This window comes from Gigantopelta aegis, chromosome 13 (assembly GCF_016097555.1).
Source record: "Gigantopelta aegis isolate Gae_Host chromosome 13, Gae_host_genome, whole genome shotgun sequence".
Classification (NCBI taxonomy): Eukaryota; Metazoa; Mollusca; class Gastropoda; order Neomphalida; family Peltospiridae; genus Gigantopelta; species Gigantopelta aegis.
Genome location: NC_054711.1, coordinates 22,961,847 through 22,985,211, shown reverse-complemented (window position 1 = coordinate 22,985,211; position 23,365 = coordinate 22,961,847). Strand labels below are relative to the sequence as shown.

Genomic DNA, 23,365 nt, shown 5'->3' with positions numbered 1-23,365 from the left:
ACTGGACAAAGGCCGTGGTATGTGCTTTCCTGTCTGTGGGAAAGTGCATATAAAAGATCTCTTGCTGCATTAGAAAAATGTAGCGGGTTTCCGCTGATGACTACGAGTCAGAATTACCAAATGTTTGACATCCAATAGCCGATGATTAATTAATCAATGTGCTCCAGTGGTGTCGTTAAACAAAACACACTTCTTCTTCTTCTTCCAATAGCTGATGATTAATAAATCAGTGTGCTCTAGGTGGTGTCATTAAATCCAAAAAAAACTTTACCTTAAAAGCCAAGTAAACCAGATGTTTTTTGCAGTTAGACAAAGGATGTCACACTTTTTTTTACACATGTACTGCCTGGGTTTATTGACACACTGCTTCTATATCAGTTTCATTAGAAAATGTTAACATTATTAACAATGAGAATTTATTTTGTGTAGTGGAACCTTTATCACCACCTAATGCAGTTTTCCTAATGGCGTTGCTGACATATATGGTATAACACTCTGCATGAAATAGACAGCGTACGTAGTAAATTAATTTGTCGGAGTGACATATAGCTAACTGATGAAAACTGATCAAATATATCGTGTCGGTGTGCGGCACTTGCATTACCGTTGCTATGGACATATAGTCTAACAGTCAAGTACACGTATATAGTTGTCTGTTGCTATGCAAATAGGTTGCTTTTATTCTAATCAATTCCCAATGGTGTCTAAAACGATGGTAACTAATTCTGACACCATTCGCCTTGTCATTGCTTTTGTAGCAGCTAGGGGGCGGGACGTAGCCCAGTGGTAGAGCACTCGCTCGATGCGTGGTCAGTCTGGGATCAATCCCCGTCAGTGGGCCCATTGGGCTATTTCTCGCTCCAGCCAGTGCACCACGACTGGTACATCAAAGGCCGTGGTATGTGCTATCCTGTCTATATGATAGTGCATATAAAAGATTCCAAATCGAAAATAGTAGCCCATGAAGTGGCAACGGCGGGTTTCCTCTCTCAGTATCTGTGTGGTCCATAACCATATGCCCGACGTCATATAACAGTAAATAAAATGTGTTGAGTGCATAGTTAAATAAACCATTTCCTTCCTTTTGTAGCAGCTAAATAGTCTATTTATTGCTCTATACAGTGCATCCCTTGCTACTAATTAAACAAATGTAGCAGGTTTCATCGCTATGATTGTCAAAATGACCATATGTTTGACATCCATTAGCCGATGATTAATAAATCAATGTGCTCTAGTGGTGTCATTAAACAAAACAAACTTTCTCTTCTTCTAAATAGTCCAGTTTAGGAACCCAGGACTTGTTTTACAATGCGATCTTAGCTCGATCTTAGCACTAAGATCACCTCAAGTGCATAAGGTAGGTATGCACATAAGGTGATCTCAGTGCTAAGATAGCTTTGTGGAACCAAAATTGATATAAGGCACAAGAATGCCTTTTGAAATAGTTTTTTGATGAGCCCATAGGGCTATTTCTTGTTCCAGCCAGTGTACCATGACTGGTATATCGAATACCAGGGAATGTCCTATCCTGTCTGGGATAACATTGTTTGTATTTTTTATTCTTATTTTTAAACAAACTGTCACAATTATTCTTGTAAGATCGACAAAAGTCACTTTTCGCAACCTTGTTTTGGCTTCGTACATAATAAATATAGCATATCTTACCTTAATTTTACTTGAAATCCATATTTCGTAAAAGGTAAAAAAAAATAATCACAAGATTTTCTTAAAACACATTCAGGTGCATTAGTAATGTTTAAACAAAAAAATTTCAATAGCAATTTTGCATTGGGTTTTTTCCAGCATTTTTAAAATGGAAACTTCATGTACCCAGTTTATGGTTATTGTAAGGAGATACAGAGTGACGTCATTGGAATACAGACGTCATTCAAGTTCAAAATTAGCTATATTATTACAATGCTTTGCCACATTATAATAAAAACTGGTCTACTAACCTTGACCCCTGTCAAATTTCTATAACAAGCAGACAACGCTGTTTACAGGTAAATATTTTTATATTTTTCATAATCCTAGACAAAATATTAAGTTTAAATTTTAAAAGATGAAAGAAATAAAAAGTACCTTTTGTTAAATTTACATATCAAAAAATTACCATTGGACATGTTTTATTTAGTGTGTATGAAGTCAAAACAAGGGTCCAAAAAGTGACTGTCGTCGACCTTATAATGTGCTGGGGTGTTGTTAATCAAACATTCCTTTTCTTGGTAAAACGTTTGTTTTGTTTAATGACACCACTAGAGCACATTGATTATTAAATTAGCAATGTTTGACATCCAATAGCCGATAATTGATTAATCAATGTGCTCTACTGGTATTGTTAAACAAAATAAATTTGTTTAGCGGCTGGTATACCACAGTAAAGAAGGAAGGAAGGAAGGAAATGTTTTATTTAACGACGCACTCAACACATTTTAATTACAGTTATATGGCATCAGACATAGGGTTAATGACCACACAGATATTGAGGGAGGAAACCCGCTGTCGCCACTTCATGGGCTACTCTTTTCGAGTAGCAGAAAGGGATCTTTTATATGCACATTCCCATAGACAGGATAACACATACTACAGCCTTTGATATACCAGTTGTGGTGCACTGGATGGAACGAGAAATAACCTAATGGACCCACCGATGGGGATCAATCCTAGACCGACCGTGCATCAAGCGAGCGCTCTACTCACTGGGCTACATCCCGTCCACAGCCGACAGAGATAGGTAACAGCTCAATGTGACAGACCTGTGCGGAACCCAACCGTCACGTGGAGAATGTTCTTCTTCCTTCCGTTATCAGACAATCAATAGCGCAGACCACTTTTGAGCATATTTTTATTAGATTTTTGCGTTTTGCACGAGATGAGTTTTTGGGTTCAGGGAAATCAGCGATGGATGCATCACTCTCGTCTCGTCTCGTCTCACGTGATTGGTCGTTTCAGTTTGAAGCGAAACAGAACCAAAAAATTGATTATTGATTTTCGTCGCTAAGGAAATCCTATTAGTTGTGTATGTGGTTTCCAGTGTTTTTATCTGTACCAGCGGCTTGTAGGGCTTTCTTCCTCTGAGGAAATGAATATTTGTTTAACAATATCGAAGAACAGTTTTTAAAATCAATATTAGGTGTCTGAAAGTAGCGTGAAGTAATTATTTGGTCTCGAAAGTGAGAAAAAAAGATAAGAATATTTTTGGGTTTTTTTTTATATAATCTCGTTACATATATAATCATTTTGATTGTTAAAGCAGTCGTGGTATAGTTTTATGATTTTACTGTATAGAATAAAAACCATCAACATTAATTTTCTTACTTTTAAACATCATTCTTTTTATAAAACTTGACTATAATCATATGTACGGTATGTCACAAGGAAAATGTATTACTCTAGGCCCATATAGGTTTGGGGTATGTGCCTGCCCCCCGTGCCACCCAGCCCCCCCTCTCCCCGCACCTGAGGATGAAAATGTATGGCCGCAGGGTTTCTGCCAGATGATAATACATGTATGGCGCCATACCCAAATTTGGCATAGTGCTTCCATTTTCAGAATACTAGAAAAGTATCAATGTAAAATTGCTATTGGAAATGTGTGTGGGGTTTTTTGAGGGGAGTGGAGGTGTATGGGGGGTAATTACTAATGCATCTAACTGTGATTGGAACAAATATTTCAATTTAAAAATGGTACTATTTATGAGATATGAATATGAAGTAGTTATAGGAAGATGATTTATATACTACGGTTTTCAAAGCAAAAACAATGGTGTGGAAATTATGTTTTCAGCCGTACAGTCCGTCCCATCCTCCTACAAAAATGTTTTTCATAAATAAAGGAAAAAACTTCTTTGTTTCTGTATCTCTCCCATCTCATTTTTGTCTCTCTCCCTGTTCTGTCTTACAGATGTCTTAATACTTTCTTCATTTCTCCCTTTCTCCCCCCACTCTCTCTCTCTCTCATTTTTGTCTTCTTCCTGTCCTTTTTTCCCTTTTTCTCTCTCTCCTTTCTCCACTTTTTCTCTCTCTCTCTCTCTCTCTCTCTTCTCTTCTCTCTCTCCTCTCTTCCCCCTCTCCTCTCTCTCTCCTCTCCTTCTCTCCTCTCTCTCCTCTCCCTCTCCCTCTCCCTTCTCCCTCTCCCTCCTCTCACTTCTCCCCCCTCTCTCCTCTCTCTCTCCCTCTCCTCTCTCTCCCTCTCTCCTCTCTCCCTCTCCTTCTCTCTCTCCTCTCCTCCTCTCTCTCTCCCTCTCCCTCTCATGTCCTCCTCGCTCTCCCTCTCCCTTCTCACTCCTTCTCTCCCTCTCTCTCTCCCTCTCATCTCCTCTCCCTCTCTCACTTCACTCTCTCTCTCACTCTTCTCACTCTCTAACTCTCACTCGCACTCCTCACTCTCACCTCACTCTCCCTCTCTCGCTCTCTCCATCTCCCTCTCTCGCTCTCTCCATCTCCCTCTCTTTCTCTCTCTCACTCTCCCTCCCTCTCTCTCCCTCTCTCTCTCTCTCTCTCTCTCTCTCTCTCTCTCTCTCTCTCTCTCTCTCTCTCTCTCTCTCTCTCTCTCTCTCTCTCTCTCTCTCTCTCTCTCTCTCTCTCTCTCTGTGTGTGTGTGTGTTTCTGAGGGGCGGGACGTATCCCATGGTAAAGCACTTGATGCGCAGTCGGTCTCGGATCGATCCCCATCATTGGGTGGTGGACTGATATATCAAAGGCTGCAGTATGTGCTATCCTGTCTGTGAGATTGTGCATACAAAAGATTCCTTGCTACAAATAAAAAAATATTGCAGGTTTCCTCTCTAAGCAGGCATCGAAATAAGTCGAGAACGGTCATTCAGGTTACCGGGAGGTTATCACATGTAAGAAAAGTCGAAATGGTGTTTCGTTCTCAACAAAAATTTCAACATAACGTTAGTTTAGTTTCCGAACGTAAACCAGGCAATGCATTCCGGACTTCCGCGTTTCATTTTCTCACAATGAATTGCATCTATGTTCGCGCGCACTTGTGTAATAATTGCAAGCAATTATAGCCATTCGTTTAAGCAGCGTCCACTAGATGAATTTACTTCCGCGTTTTGTTTTCTCGACGAAATTGCACCAGTATTCATGCGCACTTGTGCAACTGCAAGCAATCTCGGCAATCCACGTCCAAGCAGTGCCCACTAGAAAAATTTACTTCCAGATTTCGTTTCTCGTACCGATGTCCGCATGCACCGATACAATTTCAGAATGTCAACATTAAAACTAGTAGTAACAGGAATTCAATTCTAACTTTCATATAGTTCTGGTAACCTATAGGTTACCAGCTATATTTTGTGGTAACCAGTAAATGGGTTACAAGACACAATGCTTATTTCGATGCCTGTCTAAGACTATATGTCAAACTTACCACATGTTTGACATCCAGTAGCTGATTAATAAATCAGTGTGTGCTCTAATGGTGTCGTTAAACAAAACTATTTTTTTCCTGTCTGTTTCTCTCTCTCTCTCTGTCTCTGTCTGTCTGTCTGTCTGTCTGTCTGTCTGTCTCTATCTCTCTCTCTCTCTCTCTCTCTCTCTCTCTCTCTCTCTCTCTCTCTCTATCTCTATCTCTCTCTATCTCTATCTCTATCTCTATCTCTGTCTATCTTTCTGTCTCTCTCTCTCTCTCTCTCTCTCTCTCTCTCTCTCTCTCTCTTCTATCTCTGTCTGTCTGTCTGTCTGTCTCTCTCTCTCTCTCTCTCTCTCTCTGTCTCTCTCTCTCTCTCTCTCTCTCTCTCTCTCTCTGTCTCTCTCTCTCTCTCTCTCTCTCTCTCTCTCTCTCTCTCTCTCTCTCTCTCTCTCTCTCTCTCATTTTCATATTAATGGCAGTTTTGATTGATCAAACAAAGCATTAATGTACATACAATACTTGTTGAGTGGGTAGTATTATTTAGTGATCTCTGACTAATTGTTAGAGTATGAACATGTCATATCAATGACAGCTTGAATTATTAGCTGATCAAGAGATGCTCGTTTTCATTCTAAATGTACATATAATATTAGTGGAGTAATAGCAGTATTTAGTTAACCTAATGACTGACAATGAGTATGTACAAATGTCATGTTAATGACAGATATGAATACTGACTGATTAATGTAAGGTAATTTTATCTTAACTGATATATATGATATTTGTTGGGCGGATAGTAGTTTTTAATGAAGATAATGAACAGTCCGTGAAAAGAATTGCTCAGCATGAAATATTAATTAATAGCCGATTGATTTGAAAAAACAACATTTTTTGATAAGTGAAAGATTATTGGATTCATTGGCTTATTTCCCATTCCAACTGGTACACGAAAGGCTGTGTAACTTCATCTGTGGAAAAAAGGGCAGGATTTAGCTCAGTCGGTTGAGTGCTCGCCTAAGGTACTTGCATCACAGGATCGAACTGCGTCAGTGGATCCATTCAGCTGATTGGGGGGTTTTCTCATTCCAACCAGTTCACCACAACTGGTCAAAGGCCATAATATGTGTTTTCCTGTCTGTGAGAAAGTGTGTATAAAAGATCCCTTGCTGCATTAGGAAAAATGTAGGGGGTTTCCTCTAATGACTACGAGTCAGAATTATCAAATGTTTGACATCCAGTAACCGATGATTCATTAATCAATGTGCTCTAGTGGTGTCGTTAAAGAAAACAAACTTTAAACTATGGAAAAGTGTTTATAAAAGAATCCTTGCTGTTTAGTTAAAAGAGTACCTTATGTGGTAGTGGATTCCCCCCCCCCCCCCCCCCCCCCCCCCCCCCACCACGCCCCCCCCCCCCCCCCCCACCCCCCCCCCCCCCCCCCCCCCCCCCCCCCCCCCCCCCCCCCCCCTCTAGATTACGTTGCAGTTATTGCCTGGTAAAAAATGTCTAATAGCCACTTAATTTTAACCCTTTCCAGTCTCAATTTAATACTTTCCTTTCTCTATTTAATCCTTTCCATTCTCAATTTAATCCTTTCCTTTCTCAATTTAATCCTTTCCATTCTCAATTTAATCCTTTCCTTTCTCAATTTAATCCTTTCCTTTCTGAGTTTAATCCTTTCCTTTCTCAATTTAATCCTTTCCTTTCTCAATTAAATCCTTTTCAGTCTCAATTTAATCCTTTCCTTTCTCAGTTTAATCCTTTCCAGTCTCAATTTAATCCTTTTTTTTCTCAATTTAATCCTTTCCATTCTCAATTTAATCCTTTCCAGTCTTAATTTAATCCTTTTTTTTCTCAATTTAATCCTTTTAATTCTGAATTTATCTCAAGGTTTTTTTCAAATTACCGGTACAGGTTCTGTATTTTTTTCGCATTCTGTTGAAGATGGCACCATTATGTCAATGATTTTTCTAAAACACTAATATTGAAGCCAAATTTTTTTTTAGGTGCAATTTAATAACTTTGGTTACCTGGAAGCTAGCAGGGTTTCTGCCAGATGGTAAAATTGGTATTGTGCCATACCCAAAAATATTAGGGTTTTTGGGGTTTTTTTTTTTTTAAGTTAACCTTTGACAAAATTAATGACCATTCTTTCCCCTTGAATGACTGCATATTCTCCCCCCTCCCCCGAATGATGATCCTTTCCCCCCCATATGACCATATTTACCCCCTCCCGAATGACTGTCATTGCCCCCCCCCCCCTCCTTCAAATGGCATTTGTTGCCCCCCTCTATTTATAACATTGTAAAGAACCAGCACTTTGATGTGTTTGGAAGGAAGGAAATGTTTTATTTAATGACACATTCAACCCATTTTATTTACGGTTATATGGCATCAGACATGGTTAAGGACCACACAGATATTGACAGAGGAAACCCACTGTCGCCACTTCATGGGCTACTCTTTTTGATTAGCAGCAAGGGATCTTTTATATGCACCATCCCACAGACAGGATAACACATACCACAGCCTTTGATATACCAGTCGTGGTGCACTGGCTAGAGCGAGAAATAGCCCAATGAGCTCACCAACTGGGATCGATCCCAGACCGACAGTATATCAAGCGAGCGCTGTACCACTGGGCTACGTCCCACCCCCGGGAGAGGGGTAGAGTGACCAAATTTACAAGGAAGTTTAAATGCAATTTCTATACTAGCGGCCAAAAAAATCTTTACAAATGAAAACAAAATTTAGTCTCTGAAAACATCCATATATCCTAACGTAACCAATTGCATAAATAATCACCCAAACGTAAGCAACTTTCTACAGTATATTTGAAAAATAACGTTGCATGCGTTTCATGCCGAGCTAAACAAATATCGAAATCATGTTTTCCAGGACCTGCAAAATTCACCCGTGCAATAATGGTATTAAAATGAGCCAGGATACTGGTAGGGTATGCATTTGATAGAAAACCACCAAAAGAATGCCACGACTTACTGCAGAACAACACGAGCGAGCCATAGGCATGATTCAAATGGGGGCATCTAATGCTCATGTCGCAACGACATTTGGATGTTCTAGCGTTGCTGTTGGTAACCTGATAACTCAATACCAACAGACAGGTAGACTACGTGTCACAACTCAACAGGATGACCCATACCTACAAACATTACACCTACGTAATCTTTTTCTGATGGTGACGTCATCAGTGGCAACTGCACTCAGCCACTGTGTGAGTAGACACACTGTGTCAAGAAGACTACATGCTGCTGGTATCAGAGCCTACAGACCCTACCGTGGGACAACATTGACAGACCAACACCATCGGCTTAGATTACGATGGGCCAGGCATGTGAGGCGTTGGCTGATTCGTGATTGGCGAAGGGTTCTCGTTTCCGATGAGAGTAGGTTCTGTCTGTTCCATGGGGATGGGAGAATAAGAGTGTATCGGCGTAGAGGAGAACGTACAGCCCGTTGTTGCGTTAATGAAGTCGAACCTTTCGGAGGTGGTAGTGTGATGGTGTGGGGAGGCATCTGTGGCGATCAGACCACTGAACGTGTCATCATTGATGGCAATCTGGACACTCAACGTTACAGGGATGAAGTGCTAAGACCAGTTGTTATGCCATTCCTACAGCAACAGCCTCAAGGGATCATGTTCCAGCAGGATAATGCGAGACCTCACGTTGCTCGCATTGTTCAGGACTTCCTCTATGAGAACAACGTTAACGTCTTGCCATGGCCTGCATGCTCTCCTGACGTCACCTATAGAACATCTTTGGGACTACCTTGATCACCACATTGAACAGAGACAACAGCCCCCACTCGACAGACAACAACTGCAACAATCCCTAGTTGAGGAATGGCGACGCATCCCGAATGACGTGCTCAGAAGGCTGATTACATCTATGCGAAGACGTGTGCATGCATGTATCCGAGCTCACGGGGGTCACACACGTTATTAGAGACATTATTGAGTCTGAAATACCTCATTTTGCTCGACTTGATTGGGTGACATTTTAGTGTAAATTTGATTTTTGACCCCACGTGTGACTTTCACATTATGACATAATTATTACCTGCAGTCACGTTGTTTTTGTTGATGATTTACATTTAGTATTGAACTATTAAATAATATCACAAATAATGTTATACTTATTATTTGCCGTTTCCCCACAAATTCAAATATAATACTTGTAAAGTTTCTTTTGGCTGTGAGTATATATACTAGCTATTGTGAACTCCATCCCTACCCCGGGGACATTCACAAGTTATATAAACTGGTCATCTATTTGCCTACCCAGCATAAACAAAATGGCTGACAAACATGAGATTTGTTTCTGATTGTATTCTGAATGAGAGGGGTTTAGTATGGGGGAAATGACCATTCTTTCCCCACTGAATGACTGCATATTCTCCCCCTCGAGTGACCGTCATTGCCCTCCCCCTTTAAATGACCTTTGTTGCCCCTCTCTTATTTATAATATTGTAAAGAACCAGCACTTTGTTGTGTTTGAAACATGTACTAATAGTCATCAACCTGGATATCTGCTTCTTAACCTTTTCACCATGTCCAGCCATAGATTGACTTTCGCTGCATTTTATTGTCCATCGTCAAGCCCTTGAAAACAAAATGGCTGTGCTGTCAATCGGGCTCATTATCATCCACCCTGGTCCGAGCCATCGAGTTGATGTTACAATTAACAGAAACAAAGTGTAAACCAGCTGCCGGTATTGTTGTCTGTGTTGTGAACATCTAAAACTACTGCTAAGTGATGTGCATGGTAATTGACATTCGCTGTTAGGAAAATATCACGAATCTCACCACGTGCTAAATGCTAATCACAGCTTGGACACTCGCATTGTCATGTACAGTCAAACCTGCGTTAAAAACCATAAAGGCTTACAAGTTGGATTTACAATTATTTTTTTTTAAATATGGTTGTAATAAATAGGTGGTTCTTATATAGAGCTGTATGTGTATGAATGCATATAGGGCCAAGAGTTGTTAAAGATTGCTTTGTTTAAAGGCACATTCCTGAGTTTGCTGCATTGTAAGATGTTTCAGACTAATGCAATATTGTAACTATTAAACTTACATATTAAATATATTTTCTTGTTTAGAATATCAGTGTCTGTATATTCATTGTGTTTCTGGTCGTCTTAATATTTGTAAGAAGCCCAAACTGGAGAAGGCCTAGTAAGTTGTGTATCTTGTGCCAAATCCATTTGTCTTTAAAAAGCAATCAAATATGTTTCAATCAAATAATTTCATACATACGATAAAAAATATTTTAAGAAATAAAATAAAATTTAACCTAGTACAAATATTAGAATTGTCAGAAACACGTTCAATATACAGCCACTAATATGTTATGCAGAAAAATATATTTGATATGTAATTACAATTGTTAAAATGTCTCTGTTAGTCAATAACATCTTAAAAATTGCAGCAAACTCAGGACTGTCCCTTTAACTACACCACTAAAGCACATTGATTTATACAACATTTGGTAATTTTTACATATAGCCTTAGTGATAAAAATAAGTAGAATTTTTCATTTGTCTACCGGACAAGTACATCGAGAAATCTACTTGTCCAGCAATATTTTCACTTGTCCAAATAAATGTTTTGTTGTATTCAAGTACAGGGACTGTATTTTTGATATGCTCAAAATTAAACGGCATTGAACATTTGTACTTGTCCACTGGACAAACATTGAAGTACATTTTGCTTATCTGAGCAGATTTCACTTGTCAGGACGAACAGACAAGTGCTTATTTTGAACACTGAGTCTTAGACATGAAGCCGTCTACAGTTTTCTGTTAATAGCAAGGGATCTTTTATATGCACCATCCCACAGACAGGATAGCACATACCATGACCTTTTGATATACCAGTCATGGTGCACTGGCTGGAACCAGAAATAGCCCACTAGGCCCACCGGCGGGGATCGATCTTAGACTGACTGTGCATCAGTCAAGCACTTTACCACTGGGCTACGTCTTCCCTCTACATCTACTTTGCCAAATTTGAGGCCTGGGCCCCATTCCACAAAGCGATCTTAGCCTTAAGATCACCTTAAGTGCATAGCTACCTTATGCAATAAGGTGATCTTAGTGCTAAGATCACTACGTGGAACAGGGCCCTGGTATTGATATATAGAACAAGAGGCTCTTGGGTAGATGTATATGTTCCATGTGTGTGCATAGGTGATTGATATATATATATATATATATATATATATATATATATATATATATATATATACATACACACACACACACACAGTGTCCATATTTGTTGGGTGGACTGTATTGTCAATCAGGAAGGAAGTAAGTGTAAACTTTAGATAACCATAGTGATGTACATAGATGAAACATGTATTGATTAGGCCCATACATGGTGTTAACATTTTCATACATGTCGTTGGGTGGGCAAAGCAGCCAGATATTCATGACTTCCAAATGGGTGGGGGAGAGGGGGAAGAGAGGAGGGTTTGAAGTAAGTGCACCTTTAAACAACAAATGACTTTTTTTTCTTCACTTCGAAGTCAGCATATTGTCATATGGTGGGGTGGGTGTTTTTTTTTAGTGGAGTACAGTTTTAACCCATAGGAGATGCTTACACACCCATAGCACACAGCCCCCACCCCCATTCTGGGGTGTTTTAACAAACATTCCTTTCCTTTCGTAATAGCCACTGACTAAACAATTTGCAGGGGTGTCGTTAAACATCCTGTTTCTGTCCTGCTGATAATATGCTATAGTAGGTATTGAATTGGCAGGGTGGAGGGGGTCCTTTTTTTTTTCTCTCTCTCTTCCCCCCCCCCCCCAGGATTCCACAGAATTGTACAAATAATTTAATTTAGACATTTTGGGATTCTATCTCATAGTCTAGGCCCATATTTTTGTAAGCTATCTTAATGCTACAAAATGGTAAAACCATCGTAACCTATGATGTCACTATGGTATGTGCTGTAGTGACGTCATAGCCTACGTTGGTTTTACAATTTCGCTAGAGCTAAGATATCTCTGAAAATCCCTAGTCTCGGCCTGATATTGTTAAACATATTACATACATTATTACCCAATATTTCGGTACATATCAAAGTGATACATCCTACTAGAGGGAAGGAAATGTTTTATTTAAAAAGAAAGAAGGAAATGTTTTATTTAAAAAGAAAGAAAGAAATGTTTTATTTAAAAAGAAAGAAGGAAATGTTTTATTTAAAAAGAAGGAAGGAAATGTTTAAAAAGAAGGAAGGAAATGTTTAAAAAGAAAGAAGGAAATGTTTTATTTAAAAAGAAGGAAGGAAATGTTTTATTTAAAAAGAAAGAAGGAAATGTTTTATTTAAAAAGAAGGAAGGAAATGTTTTATTTAAAAAGAAAGAAGGAAATGTTTTATTTAAAAAGAAGGAAGGAAATGTTTAAAAAGAAGGAAGGAAATGTTTAAAAAGAAAGAAGGAAATGTTTTATTTAAAAAGAAGGAAGGAAATGTTTTATTTAAAAAGAAAGAAGGAAATGTTTTATTTAAAAAGAAAGAAGGAAATGTTTTATTTAAAAAGAAGGAAGGAAATGTTTAAAAAGAAAGAAGGAAATGTTTTATTTAAAAAGAAGGAAGGAAATGTTTTATTTAAAAAGAAAGAAGGAAATGTTTTATTTAAAAAGAAAGAAGGAAATGTTTTATTTAAAAAGAAAGAAGGAAATGTTTTATTTAAAAAGAAGGAAGGAAATGTTTAAAAAGAAAGAAGGAAATGTTTTATTTAAAAAGAAAGAAGGAAATGTTTTATTTAAAAAGAAAGAAGGAAATGTTTTATTTAAAAAGAAGGAAGGAAATGTTTAAAAAGAAAGAAGGAAATGTTTTATTTAAAAAGAAAGAAGGAAATGTTTTATTTAAAAAGAAGGAAGGAAATGTTTAAAAAGAAAGAAGGAAATGTTTTATTTAAAAAGAAAGAAGGAAATGTTTTATTTAAAAAGAAAGAAGGAAATGTTTTATTTAAAAAGAAAGAAGGAAATGTTTTATTTAAAAAGAAGGAAGGAAATGTTTTATTTAAAAAAGAAGGAAGGAAATGTTTTATTTAAAAAGAAAGAAGGAAATGTTTTATTTAAAAAGAAAGAAAGAAATGTTTTATTTAAAAAGAAAGAAGGAAATGTTTTATTTAAAAAGAAAGAAGGAAATGTTTTATTTAAAAAGAAAGAAAGAAATGTTTTATTTAACGACGCACTCAACACATATTATTTACGGTTATATGGCATCAGATATTTGGTTAAGGACCACACAGATATATAGAGAGGAAACCCGCTGTTGCCACTTCATGGACTACACTTTTCGATTAGCAGCAAGGGATCTTTTATATGCACCATCCCACAGACAGGATAGTACATACCACAGCCTTTGTTATACCAGTTGTGGAGCACAGGGTGGAACGAGAAATAGCCCAATGAGGTCACCAGCAGGGATCGATCCTAAACCAACCACAAATTACATCCTACTAGAACTCCAAGTGGGACGTAACACTTCATGACGTCTTCGATTGGCGCACAACAACCTTACCAGAACGTCAACCAAGTGAGTTGAAATAATTTTCATTGTCACTCGCTAAAGCTTGTGACAACTGAAAATTATTTCACTCGGGATATAAACATGATATGAAATGGAAGCTAGTGTAATATCCTATTATTCCTATCCTTTCTTATACAGTTTAAACAAACATAACATTTTTAAATGTGTCTTTTTGTTTTCTTTTGTAGGAGATTGTCGATTCCACGGATGTTCCAAAAATAAATACTTTCCGGATTCCGTCATTCGGCCAACCATCTGTGTACCATGAGGTGAGGTTTATCCAAGTTGTGTTGTTTTATGACTTAAAAATACAGTTCTTGTTATTTAATGGCATTATTAACCAGTTTTGTTCTTTTTTCTTAACTTTAAAATCCATTTTTATTTTTTTATGATTTGAGATCCATGTTTTGTTATTTATTTATTGACTTTAAAATCCATATGTTTTGTATTACGAGTCCATTTTGGGAGCAGGATGTAGAAATGTAGAATTTTTTTATTTAACGACGCACTCAACACATTTTATTTACCGTTATATGGCGTCGGACATATGGTTAAGGACCACACATATTTAGAGAAAGAAAGAAAGAAATGTTTTATTTAACGACGCACTCAACATATTTTATTTACTGTTATATGGCGTCAGACATATGGTTAAGGACCACACAGATTTTGAGAGGAAACCCGCTGTCGCCACTTCATGGGCTACTCTTTCCGATTAGCAGCAAGGGATCTTTTATTTGCGCTTCCCACAGGCAGGATAGCACAAACCATGGCCTTTGTTGAACCAGTTATGGATCACTGGTCAGTGCAAGTGATTTACACCTACCCATTGAGCCTTCCTGAGTCGGTATCTGGATTAAAAATCCCATGCCTCGACTGGGATCCGAACCCAGTACCTACCAGCCTGTAGACCGATGGCCTAACCACAACACCACCAAGGCCGGTCCATATTTAGAGAGGAAACCCGCTATCGCCACTTCATGGACTATTCTTTTCAGTTAACAGCATGGGTTCTTTTATATGCACCATCCCATGGACAGGATAGCACATACCACGGCCTTTGATGTACCAGTCGTGGTGCACTGGCTGGAACGGGAAATAGCCCAATGGGTCCGGGAGCAGGATGTAGCCCAGTAGTAAAGTGCTCACTTGATGCACGGTCAGTTTGGGATCGATCCCCATCAGTGGGCCCATTGGGTTATTTCTCATTCCAGCCACCGGCCTCGGTGACGTCGTAGCAGGCCATCGGTCTACAGGCTGGTAGGTACTGGGTTCGGATCCCAGTCGAGGCATGGGATTTTTAATCCAGATACCGACTCCAAACCCTGAGTGAGTGCTCCGCAAGGCTCAGTGGGTAGGTGTAAACCACTTGCACCGACCAGTGATCCATAACTGGTTCAATAAAGGCCATGGTTTGTGCTATCCTGCCTATGGGAAACGCAAATAAAAGATCCCTTGCTGCCTGTCGTAAAAAGAGTAGCCTATGTGGCGACAGCGGGTTTCCTCTAAAAACAGTGTCACAATGACCATATGTTTGACGTCCAATAGCCAATGATAAGATAAAAAATCAATGTGCTCTAGCGGCGTCGTTACATAAAACAAACTTCTTCTTCTTCTTCATTCCAGCCAGTGCACCAAGACTGGTATATCAAAGGCCGTGGTATGTGCTATCCTGTCTGTGGGATGGTGCATATAAAACATCCCTTGCTATTAATGGAAAAATGTTTTGTGACTTTATCAAAATTACCAAATGTTTGACATCCAATAGCTGATAATTAACAAATCAATGTGCTCTAGTGATGTCATTAAACAAAACAAACAAACAAATCTTTTTAATTTTTTCAATTCGTAGTCCGATTTCACACAAAAAACCCATCATTTTTTACTTTATCAGCAGCTCAGTCTGATGTGATGTTTAGTATAGTCAATGTTGTTGCCAAGGGCTCAGTTTGATGAGATTTTTTGATATGTTCAAAACACTGTTGTTGCATGTTGTTATTGTTGTTTATATTTCTTTTTGCCTCTGTCCAATTAAGGTTAAAGCATGCTGTCCTGGGCACACACCTCAGCTAACTGGGCTGTCTGTCCAGGGCAGAGAGTTTGTAATTAGCTTGTTAGTGGTTAGGGATAGAGAAGTTAAAAGTTTGTTTTGTTTAATGACACCACTGGAGCACATTGATTAATTAATCATCGGCTATTGGATGTCAAACATTTGGTAATTCTGGCTCGATGTCATCAGTTGAAACCTGCTACATTTTTATATGCCCATCTATGATGGGTCGTATTATGGTATGGCGTTGTCCATCCGTACGTGCATACATACGTCTCTTAACCTGTTCTTGTCCAGACCATATCTTGCATACAGATACATACAGGACCATCAAACCTCACATGTAGGAACAACTTAGGATGGCGGTGTGTCACATACTATCACTAGGTCACTGTGACCTACTTTTGATGGTCAACTGCACATAACAGTAAATCCTTGTCCAGATCATATCTTGCATACAGTTGCATACAGGACCATCAAACCACATACAGGAACAGCTTGGGATAGTGGTTCATCAAAACCAAACTGTGGGTGGCTAGTTGTCGTTTATTGTTGTACTATGTACTGTACTATATTGTTATGTTCACCTCAGGTAATTAGCTACTTCAAGAGAAAAAAAAGAAGAATAGTTAGTTAAATTTTCTGTTTTATATATCCTGTAGGAATATGGCTGTATTATTGTTGAGTTCAGTTGAGGTAATTAATTATAAACTTTTAAGAAAACCAACTATGGATGGTTGGATAATTTTCCTGTTGTGTCATATACTGTATGAATATGACTGCATATTGTTTTCATCTAAGGAAATTACCATTTTAATAAACCAACCATGGGTGGTTGGTTGATTTGTCTGTTGTGTCATATATTGTATGAATGACTATTCTATCATTATTGTATTTCATATACTGTATGCATATGGCTGTATTATTCTTGTGTTCACTTGAGGTAATTACCACTTTGATTTTCCTGCTTTGCCATGTATTGTATGAATGACTATTCTATTCTTATTGTATTTACGGTGTGCATATGTCTGTCTTATTGTTGTGTTCAGTTGAGGTAATTGCCACTTTAAGAAACCAACCATGGGTTCATTTTCCTGCTTTGTCGTGTACTGTATGTTTTATGGTTATTGTGTGTTTCAGCCACTCAGTTTGAGTCACATGCAACCCCTGACAGAGAGTGCATTGTCGCGGTTCACGCTGTCACAGGACATATGGAGGAGCGGACCTCACTCTGAGTTCGAGACCATCAATGGGCAAAACCGGTAACATAAAACTAGAACTGAACTTAACTCACTCTAGTTAATGATGACAAAATCGGTAACATAGAACTAAAACTGAACTTAACTCACCCTAGTTATTGATGACAAAACCGGTAACATATGCTTAAAATTTAACTTAACTCACCCTAGTTATTAGACAGTGTAAAAGACCCTAGTTATTAAACTGTATAAAATACCCTAGATATTACACAGTATAAAATACCCTAGATATTAGACTATAAAATACCCTAGTTATTAGACAGTATAAAATACCGAAGTTATTACACAGTATAAAATATGTTAGTTATTAGACATTTATAAAATACCCTAGTTATTAGACAGTAAAAAATACCCTAGTTATTAAACTGTATAAAATACCCTAGATATTAGACAGTATAAAATACCCTAGTTATTAAACTGTATAAAATACCCTAGATAGTATAAAATACCCTAGTTATTAGACAATATAAAATAATTTAACCCTTTAAGCACTTTTTTTGGTATAAAATAATGTTCACAAAGTAAGAGTGAATTTTATTGAAAAATGGTGAAACATTTTTTGTTTAAATATGGTCTACTATCTTCAACTTTTTAAAGATCAGTAAAGCTTTTATTTTCAAATGTTTGTCATGCCCCTATTATAAAATACATCTCTCCTTACAGAGTCATAAACACGCTATCTCAGCAGGACCTGTGTACTTAAGCAACAAGCTATATAGATATAAATCGTGGCACTTGTATTGAGTTGAGCTGACTAGTGGGTGGGGTGGGGGGGGGGGGGGTAGGACCCACTGCTTAGTGACCTATAATGGCCATTAATGATTTCATTAAGTGCAGATAAGTCCTGGAATAAGAACTCTGCATCTCCCAGTTGTAAAGTCACCAAGTTCAGTTTCCTGTCTTTACTGTAGTGCAGGGAACATTTTGTTCAGTATCGCATCGTGATTCACTACACAGGTTTCAGAAATCACTACACAATTTTGAAACATTAAACAATACAGTAGTTGCTAATCAACTTTCACTTGACTAGAAATATTGCTAATCAAGATTTTGAAAACAAAATATTCCCACCCAGAGCGAGTTTTAATGACTCAATGGGTAGGTGTAAGACCACTACACCCTCTGATCTCTCACTAACCAATAATCAACTAACTTTCAACTAACAATTTTCCTGGACAGACAGCCCAGATAGTTGAGATGTGTGCCCAGGACAGTGTACTTGAACTTTAATTGGATATAAGCTTTAAAATAAGTAAAAAGAAAAGAAAGAGGTTTTAACCCTTGAAAGTGGATACTAGGTTTGGTTAATGTACAGGCATGTAACACATTTTGATATAGAAAGAAAGAAATGTTTTATTTAACGATGCACTCAACACATTTTATTTACGGTTATATGGCGTCAGACATATGGTCAAGGACCACACAGATTTTGAGAGGAAACCCGCTGTCGCTACTTCATGGGCTACTCTTTCCGATTAGCAGCAAGGGATCTTTTATGTGCGCTTCCCACAGGCAGGATAGCACAAACCATGACCTTTGTTGAACCAGTTATGGATCACTGGTCGGTGCAAGTGGTTTACACCTACCCATTGAGCCTTGCGGAGCACTCACTCAGGGTTTGGAGTCGGTATCTGGATTAAAAATCCCATGCCTCGACTGGGATCCAAACCCAGTACCTACCAGCCTGTTGACCGATGGCCTAACCACGACACCACCGAGGCCGGTCACATTTTGATATAGTTACAATGGAGTGAAACAAGAATCTGTCATTGAAACATGGAGGGGCGGGACGTAGCTCAGTGGTACAGCGCTCGCCTGATGTACGATCGATCTAGGATCAATTCCCATCGCTGGGCCCATTGGGCTATTTCTCGTTCCAGCTAGTGCTCCACAACTGGTGTAACAAAGGCTGTGGTATGTACTATCCTCAGTCTTTGCCAGGAAAGGCGAGTGATCACTCCCGCTCCCCTCCACACTCGCCTGGAAGGTTTTAGGAGAGTGGCAAACTGATCGCCTCTCACTAAAATATTTAATGCATTTTATTTGACACATCATGTGATTGCTTGCCTAGAACAATTTCAGGGGAGTCTATCTTCAGCTCGCCTTGATTTTGCTGGTGACTGATCCTGGCTGTGTTATAGTGCATATAAAAGATCCCTTGCTGCTAATCGGAAAGAGTAGCCCATGAAGTGACAACAGCAGCTTTCCTCTCTCAATATCTGTGTGGTCCTTAATCATATATTCGACGCCATATATCCATAAATAAATTGTGTTGAGTGCATCGTTAAATAAAACATTTCCTTCCTTTGTTCTTTGAAACATGGAAATACCCTTTAAAATAAACTACAGCTTGTAACAGTTATTTCTCAGAGGTACATGTATGTGGGTTTTTAAAAATATGAAAAATACATCAGAAATTATAAAACTTAGAATGACCAGAAACACTCCTGATGTACAGTACTTAAATGGATAATCTAAACAATAACATTTCAATTATCTAAAACAGCTCTAATAATGAAAAATATGCTGTAGTGTTTAAAAACCAGAGTCAGAAGTTAAAAGTTCTTTTTGTTTAACGACACCACTAGAGCACATTAATTAATTAATCATCGACTAATAGGATGCCAAATATTTGGTAATTCTGACATATAGTCATCAGAGGAAACCCACTATGTTTTTTCTAATGCAGCAAGGGATCTTTTATATACACGTTCCCACAAACAGGACAGCACATACCACCCCTTTGACCAGTTGTGGTGCACTGCTAAACCAGGCTTTGTCAATTTAAATAAATGTTTTTTAAAAGTATTTTTTTTATTTCAGGCCAGCTATTCTGGCTTACCTGATGGAGTGTTACAACAATCACATAGTGACTCTGACATCACATTCACATCGATCACTATGTCTGGCAGCCTCCAGGTAAATATATTTATAATAACAATCACATAGTGACTCTAACATCACAGTGACATCAGTCATTATGTGTGGCAGGCTCCAAGTAAATATATTTATAATAACAATCACATAGTGACTCTAACATCACAGTCACATCGATCACTATGTCTGGCAGCCTCCAGGTAAATATATTTATAATAACAATCACATAGTGATTCTAACATCACAGTCACATCGATCACTATGTCTGGCAGGCTCCAGGTAAATATATTTATAATAACAATCACATAGTGATTCTAACATCACAGTGACATCAGTCATTATGTGTGGCAGCCTCCAGGTAAATATATTTATAATAACAATCACATAGTGATTCTAACATCACAGTGACATCAGTCATTATGTGTGGCAGCCTCCAGGTAAATATATTTATAATAACAATCACATAGTGATTCTAACATCACAGTGACATCAGTCATTATGTGTGGCAGCCTCCAGGTAAATATATTTATAATAACAATCACATAGTGATTCTAACATCACAGTCACATCAGTCATTATGTGTGGCAGCCTCCAGGTAAATATATTTATAATAACAATCACATAGTGATTCTAACATCACAGTCACATCAGTCATTATGTGTGGCAGCCTCCAGGTAAATATATTTATAATAACAATCACATAGTGATTCTAACATCACAGTGACATCAGTCATTATGTGTGGCAGCCTCCAGGTAAATATATTTATAATAACAATCACATAGTGATTCTAACATCACAGTGACATCAGCCATTATGTGTGGCAGCCTCCAGGTAAATATATTTATAATAACAATCACATAGTGATTCTAACATCACAGTGACATCAGTCATTATGTGTGGCAGGCTCCAGGTAAATATAACACAGTAAAGTACTCGTATAACGAACCGGAAGGGATCATGATAATTAGTTTGTTATAGCATAGTTCGTTGTACACATTTGCAATGGGAAATAAAACGAGACTTTATGATCAGTTCATTCTATGCAGTAGTTCGTTCTAAGCATTTTCATTATAAATGTACTTTACTTTACTTTAAAGGGATATTCCTGAGTTTGCTGCAATTTTTAAGATGTTATCGACTAACAGATACTTTTAACGATTATAATTACATATCAAATATATTTTTTGGCATAAAATATTAGTGGCTGTATATTAAACGTGTTTCTGATCGTTCTAATATTTGTACTAGGTCACATTTCATTTTATTTTCTAAAAAATATTTTTTCGTACATACGAAATTATTTGAAGACAAAATCCAGTTCGGGCTTCTTACAAATATTGAAATGACAGAAACACATTGAATATATAGACACTGATATTCTAAATAAGAAAATATATTTAATATGTAAGTTTAATCGTAGAAATATTTTATTAGTCGGAAACATCTTACAATGCAGCAAACTCGAGAATGTCCCTTTAATAATGATAATCACATCGTGACTCTAGCATCACAGTCACCTAGTGACCCTCACATGACTATGTCACTGTGTCACTGTGTCACTGTGTCACTGTGTCACTATGTCACTACAAACCTTCCTGTCCTTGTTTCAGGATAGCGAGGATTGGTTTCTCGGGACAGATGTTCTCTCAGCCGTCTGACCTCGACTCGCTGGCTCCCAGCGAGACTCGCAACGGACTGCAGCCCGAGGTCATGATCCCGAGAATCCCAGTCAGTCCCGCGCTGCTCGTCGAGATGTTGTCGGGGGTCTACTATGTCATGTAAGGAAAACACTTTTATTATTATTTATAGATATATATAGATAGATAGATAGATAGATAGAGATAGAGATATATAGATATATAAGAATTGTTTGTCATTTTTTGCGAATTTATTGATGTTTAACCGTCACAAATTGTACAAAATCACGTAGCGTTTCGAAGCTATTTTATACTAAATTTGTGACTGTTATAAATCAATAAATTCGCAAAAACATTACAAACAATTCTTATAATTACAAACAGCACAACTTATTTAGTTAAAACTGCACATAATTCATAAATCAGTTTCTAATGTTCTTCCCATGATCTGGTGAATAGTTATTATTCATATAGTTAAAAGTAAAAGATGGATAGTAACTTATGTTTATCTTTCATCTTCCAAGTTATAATTTGTATAACAACCATATATAACAGTCAAAATTAACAAACATCTATTGTATCCTCAACAAAGCTGTTTAAACTTTTAGAATGTGCTTATGGAGAAAATTAATACTGACACTGTTTAAAAGGACTGGTACATCAAAGGCCATGATATGTGCTATCCTGTCTGTGGGATGGTGCGTATAAAAGATCCTCTGTTACTAACAGAAAAATGTAGCAGGTTTCCTCTCTAAGACTATGTAAAAAGTACCAAATGTTTGACATTCAATAGCCAATGGTTAATGGATCAATGTGCTCTAGTTGTGTTGTTAAAGAAAATAAACATTTAAGTGTTTAAATGTGGGTTTTTTTGTTGTTTCAGGTTCAATGGGCAGACAACTGTAGCCATCCATGCTGTGGAAGACATTCATTCAAGGGCAGGTTATGAGATGTTTGCTGATGTGCAATTGGTTAGTTGCCTCCCTTGGTTCATTTTGTGAAATTTGTATAACATTTGTTGGATTTTGTTTACTACTGTTGAGCTGTCAAAATGTATTCTGGTTTGGAACAGGTGTTTGAATGAATGAAGAAATGAATGAATGTAAAATTTGTTTTGTTTAATGACACCACTAGAGCACATTCATTAATTAATCATCGACTATTGGATGTCAAACATTTAGTAATTCTCACTCTGTCACCCGCTACATTTTTCCATTAGCAGCAAGGGATTTTTTATATGCACTTTCCCACAGATAGGAAAGAACATACCACGGCCTTTGACCAGTTGTGGTGCAATGGTTGGAACGAGGAAAAACAAAATCAGTTGAATGGATCCACCGAGGTTTTTCAATCCCGCGATACAAGCACCTCAGGCGAGCACTCAACCAACTCAGCTAAATCCCGCCCCTGAATGAATAAATGAATGCATAAATTAAGTAATTAATTAATGACACCCCAGGTAAGTATATGGATAGTACAGATCTGGGACCTAATTCACAAAGCTCTCTTAGGCTTTGCTAGACAACAAAGCATTCTCTTTGTAAGTCTTTTAGCACTGCACTACGAGATCGCAAAGTTGAGAAAGTTTAGTGAATTAGGCCCCTGGTGTTGG

The 23,365-nt window shown here is 37.8% G+C and overlaps 1 protein-coding gene across 1 annotated transcript in view; it reads left to right on the top strand.

Annotated features, from left to right (window-relative positions):
* Positions 1 to 23,365, top strand: part of LOC121387751 (hyccin-like) — a 183,175-nt gene that overhangs the window by 138,677 nt on the left and 21,133 nt on the right. The window contains exons 6-10 of the mRNA XM_041518950.1: positions 14,118 to 14,198; positions 17,120 to 17,241; positions 20,062 to 20,157; positions 21,727 to 21,894; positions 22,637 to 22,724. Of these exons, the coding sequence (XP_041374884.1) occupies positions 14,118 to 14,198; positions 17,120 to 17,241; positions 20,062 to 20,157; positions 21,727 to 21,894; positions 22,637 to 22,724 (555 nt within the window). The remainder of the gene's footprint in view (positions 1 to 14,117; positions 14,199 to 17,119; positions 17,242 to 20,061; positions 20,158 to 21,726; positions 21,895 to 22,636; positions 22,725 to 23,365) is intronic.